The sequence below is a fragment of the Grampus griseus genome, assembly GCF_964374135.1.
Source record: "Grampus griseus genome assembly, chromosome: 1".
In the NCBI taxonomy this organism is placed as follows: domain Eukaryota; kingdom Metazoa; phylum Chordata; class Mammalia; order Artiodactyla; family Delphinidae; genus Grampus; species Grampus griseus.
Window position 1 is genome coordinate 51,129,595 of NC_139017.1, and position 3,925 is coordinate 51,133,519.

At 40.4% G+C, this 3,925-nt stretch overlaps 1 protein-coding gene across 1 annotated transcript; it reads left to right on the forward strand.

The window, feature by feature from the left end:
• Positions 1 to 644: 644 nt before the first annotated feature.
• Positions 645 to 3,698, forward strand: LOC309838543 (lymphotactin-like; the record flags this gene model as incomplete). The annotated part of the gene is made up of 3 exons (XM_082679677.1): positions 645 to 705; positions 2,523 to 2,637; positions 3,539 to 3,698. The coding sequence occupies 3 exons, from the start codon at positions 645 to 647 to the stop codon at positions 3,696 to 3,698; spliced, it is 336 nt and encodes a 111-aa protein (XP_082535803.1).
• Between the last annotated feature and the right edge of the window lie 227 nt (positions 3,699 to 3,925).

Here is a 3,925-nt window from a genome sequence, read left to right on the forward strand (position 1 = left end):
GTGCATATAGACAGGCTCCAAACATTATTGAAATGTTTCTTGGGTATGTGGGGAGGCTGGTGTAAAGAAAGGGGATCACTTGAATGAGGGCAGAGGAGAGAAATAAGATTAAGGCAGAGGAGTGAGGAGCTCAGGGAAGCAACAGCATCCTTTCACCTCCCTAAGGTGTCACTGGGCTTAGGATTCACAGTGGTGGAAGCCTCATGTCACAGCTGATGTTCCATGAGGCAGGTGGGGGAGATGGACCACAGGGACCACTCCACCTTGTTTCCTTTACACTGTCTCTGTGCTGGGCCATGACACTGGCATGGCCTTGGGGCATGTGTGCAGTGGAAGATTTGAATTTAGACTGGTGGCAGGAGATGAGACAACTATGTTTCTTCTGTGCACATATTTGGTTTCGCGGACACGTTAACCACAGGAGAGAAAAGGCCACAAGGTGTTGGGTTAGTATGAGTGGGGACAAAGGAACTTATTTTTTCAACCAAAGAAAGCATCAGTATTGCAAAGACTTTCCGTGATTCCACACCCACCTCGAAAGCGCCCTCTCACCACAGGAAGTGCGCTGATCACTGGAGGAATAAAGGAGACTGAAAGGATCAGTTCGTCAGCCTCTCGCTGCACAGCTCATCAGGACCTCAGCCATGAGACTTCTCATCCTGGCCTTCCTCGGGATCTGCTGTCTCGCTGCATACACTGTGGAAGGTAAGTCAAAAGCTTATTTATGAGAGAAGGAGCATCTATGTATGCAGGCAGTGGCCACACATTTTCGTTTTGACTCAAGCTTTGACTGCAGTAAACTTTCGCCCAGCTTAGCCTCAGACTTCCCTAGTGAAAATGGGAATAATTTGACTCTAGGAGACTTTGTAGATTTTGAAGATAGAACTTGGTCACAATCTGGGCTCCTATTTTTCACAATTGGGCGATTTGGGGTAAATTTCTTTACCTCTCTGTGCCTGTGCTTCCTTATCTATAAGAAGAATGTAATAACCGATACGCTTACCTGGGATTAAAATGAAATAAATCTTATGATCACTTATCAGGTTTCCACACAAGTCCTAACTTCTTGATTAATGTTAGTTGTGGAATGCTGATGACGATTGTATATACCTTTGAAGCTTTTGCCTATTTAATATTGAGCTTGATAAATTCTCAAAAATTTTGAGAGTTCACAAAGTGGGAATGAAGTAGATGGTTTATGTTCTGAAGCAAAACAATGTTCTATTAAAACAAAAATGACTGGTAGCTCACATCTTTACACCCAGGAAATCAATTTTACATTAAGTGGGTAGGAGAGTCTGTTATTACTGCTATGAATGTTGTTCCCACTGATGATCAATTTCTTGAGTTTATAAGAGACCATAAGTGCTAACAAATATCAACGTCTTATATACAATCAGATAAACCTACAAGACATACCCAGATGAGACTTAGTTATACTGAGACTTACCTGAGCATTCTACACATATTTCTTCAAAGATCATTTTTTCCAAGCTGGTTGGAGTATATTTCTCCTTGTGGCTCTGGCCACAAGAGGGAATATCCTTTGGGTATAATTAATGTTTCAGTTAACTCTCCTTTCAACCTTCTAATCCATAGACTTATTACTTAGACTAGAATATCTGAACCTGATCATGGATGCCAAGGGTGTCCGTAAATAGAGATGGCAATGTCTGGAACTCCCTGAAATTGTGCCCCAAATTAAAAAAAAATATTGATGAAACAAAAACTTTAGGCCAAATGTCTTAACCATGGCTGGCTGGCATTTGTCTGAGAAAACAGGCTGCCATTTGGTAGAAACCCATGTACGGGTAGGGGAAATAAGACTGAGGAAGACTGTAGACACTTGGGTATTTCCCTCTTTCACTGCGGTCAGCGACAGTTCAGCATTAAAAGTAAGTTGGCAAATGTAGAGGATTAAGAATGTGCAGGCTGGATATTGTGTGATGGAGAGAAGGAGAGCTGAAGAGCAATGGTAGTGAACACCGGGTCAGTTTCATGTTTATAAAATGCCTTCTGATACCAGCAACACTATAGCTCAAACTTCACCAACATTGGCTATTATTTAAGATGCTTTTTTGCTGAATATTTCTCTGAGAAATATTCTCTGAGAATACTTGCTTCCCTGAGTAGCAAATGCCAGTCTCCAGCTTAGGAATAAATCAGCACTTAGAAACCCTTTTTAGATTTTAGAAAACCCTTACTATTATTAACTCTCCCAAGTTATTTTCCCTTCTCCAATGTAAGATGTTCTCTAAACTTAGAAGGTTTAATCCTCCGGGGCCATTTCTATTGAGGATGAGTATTTAATGAACTACTTCCCTTACATATTTCACATTCTACCATTTAAAATGAGGACACCTTTATTTATTCAGTCAAAAATGAACTACCTCTCCCACATTTAGTGTTGCCTTCCCCAAATTACTCTTTATCAGATCACTCTTTATTTTATTTACAGCACTCTAACATTGATAGTATTAACAATTATATTTTATTTTTGTTTGTTTGGTTTTCTTTACCAGGTGTGGGGACTGAAGTCCTAGACAAGAACATCTGTGTGAGTCTGACTACCAAGCAACTGCCAATTAAAAAAATCAAGACCTACACCATCAAGGAGGGCCCCATGAAAGCAGTGATGTGAGTTGCTCTCCCCCAGATCTGGGCTTGATGGAACACAGTATATAGAAATGCTGCCCTCCTCAGGAAAAATGTCAGCAAGGAGGAAAACCTCAACGTAGCCAATAGTCTTTCTGTTTTTCCATATGAACCATGTCTTTATGTAGCCCCAAACAATGTTTATGACAAAAAATTGGCAACAAGTGAAGGATATCACTCTCCTTTCTGCTTTATCTTAGCAGAAGAATCTAACTGGGAACCAGATGAATAATATGCTCAGTCCCGAGGGTTAGGTTTAGAGCTGGCTGTCTCAGATCAGGATTTGACCGTAGAGACACACTGGTGTGGGATGCCTCCCTTCCCATCCTTCCCCTTCCCTGCCTTTCTCTGCCCTTATGGTGGGCTGGAGTAGAGTGCCATATTTTATCAGTTGCCATATCTCGAGGAATAGTGTCAACAACTAGCCTACATGGTACCGTTCTCTTTCTAGGATCTCATCTTCAGAACAGCAACTCTTCCCAACACACAATTGCAACTTTACCTCCCAAAATATGATAAAGCAATTACCTTTTGTCCAGAAAATAAGATGAGTGTGTTTAAATTTGAAAAAGAAATGATATGTAATAATTGGACTAGATGACCTCAAATGTCCAGTTTAATTACATCACCTGGTAGCAATGATGAGAAAAGGAGCCTGCAATTTATGCTGAGCCAGGGATCTGGGTATTACCTGGAGCTATTTCTCCTTTATGGGAAAATAGATTGCAGAGGAAAGATTTTCATTTATGTTCTCCTGAATCTGAAAGACTGTTTTGTCCAGTCATTTCTGCACAAGATCTCTTATATATGATCTGATCTTAACTTCTGGTCCCAAGGCTTTGAGGATGTGACTAACTTTGTCTATTTTTTCTTTGCATTGCAGATTTATTACCAGACGTGGCCTTAAAGTCTGTGCTGATCCACAAGTTGAATGGGTGAAGAAAGCAGTTCGAACAATAAAGTCCACCAGGAGAAATGTGAGCCAGACCAAGCCTACAGGAGCCCAGCAATCCAGCAGTACAGCTGTGACCCTGAGTGGGTAGTGACCCTCTGGCATCTTGTCCCCTCACTAGCCAGGCAGCTCATTTCCCTTTAAAGCTCATGGACTAATTACATTATATTCACCTTTTATAAAAGTGCTGCATGAGTCAAATTATTGTCTTAATATATTTATGTCTTTCATATTCATTTAGATGCTCTAATTAATAAATATTTATTATTAAGAACAGTCCCAAAGTTTATTCATTACATATTGGGAAAAATAATACAT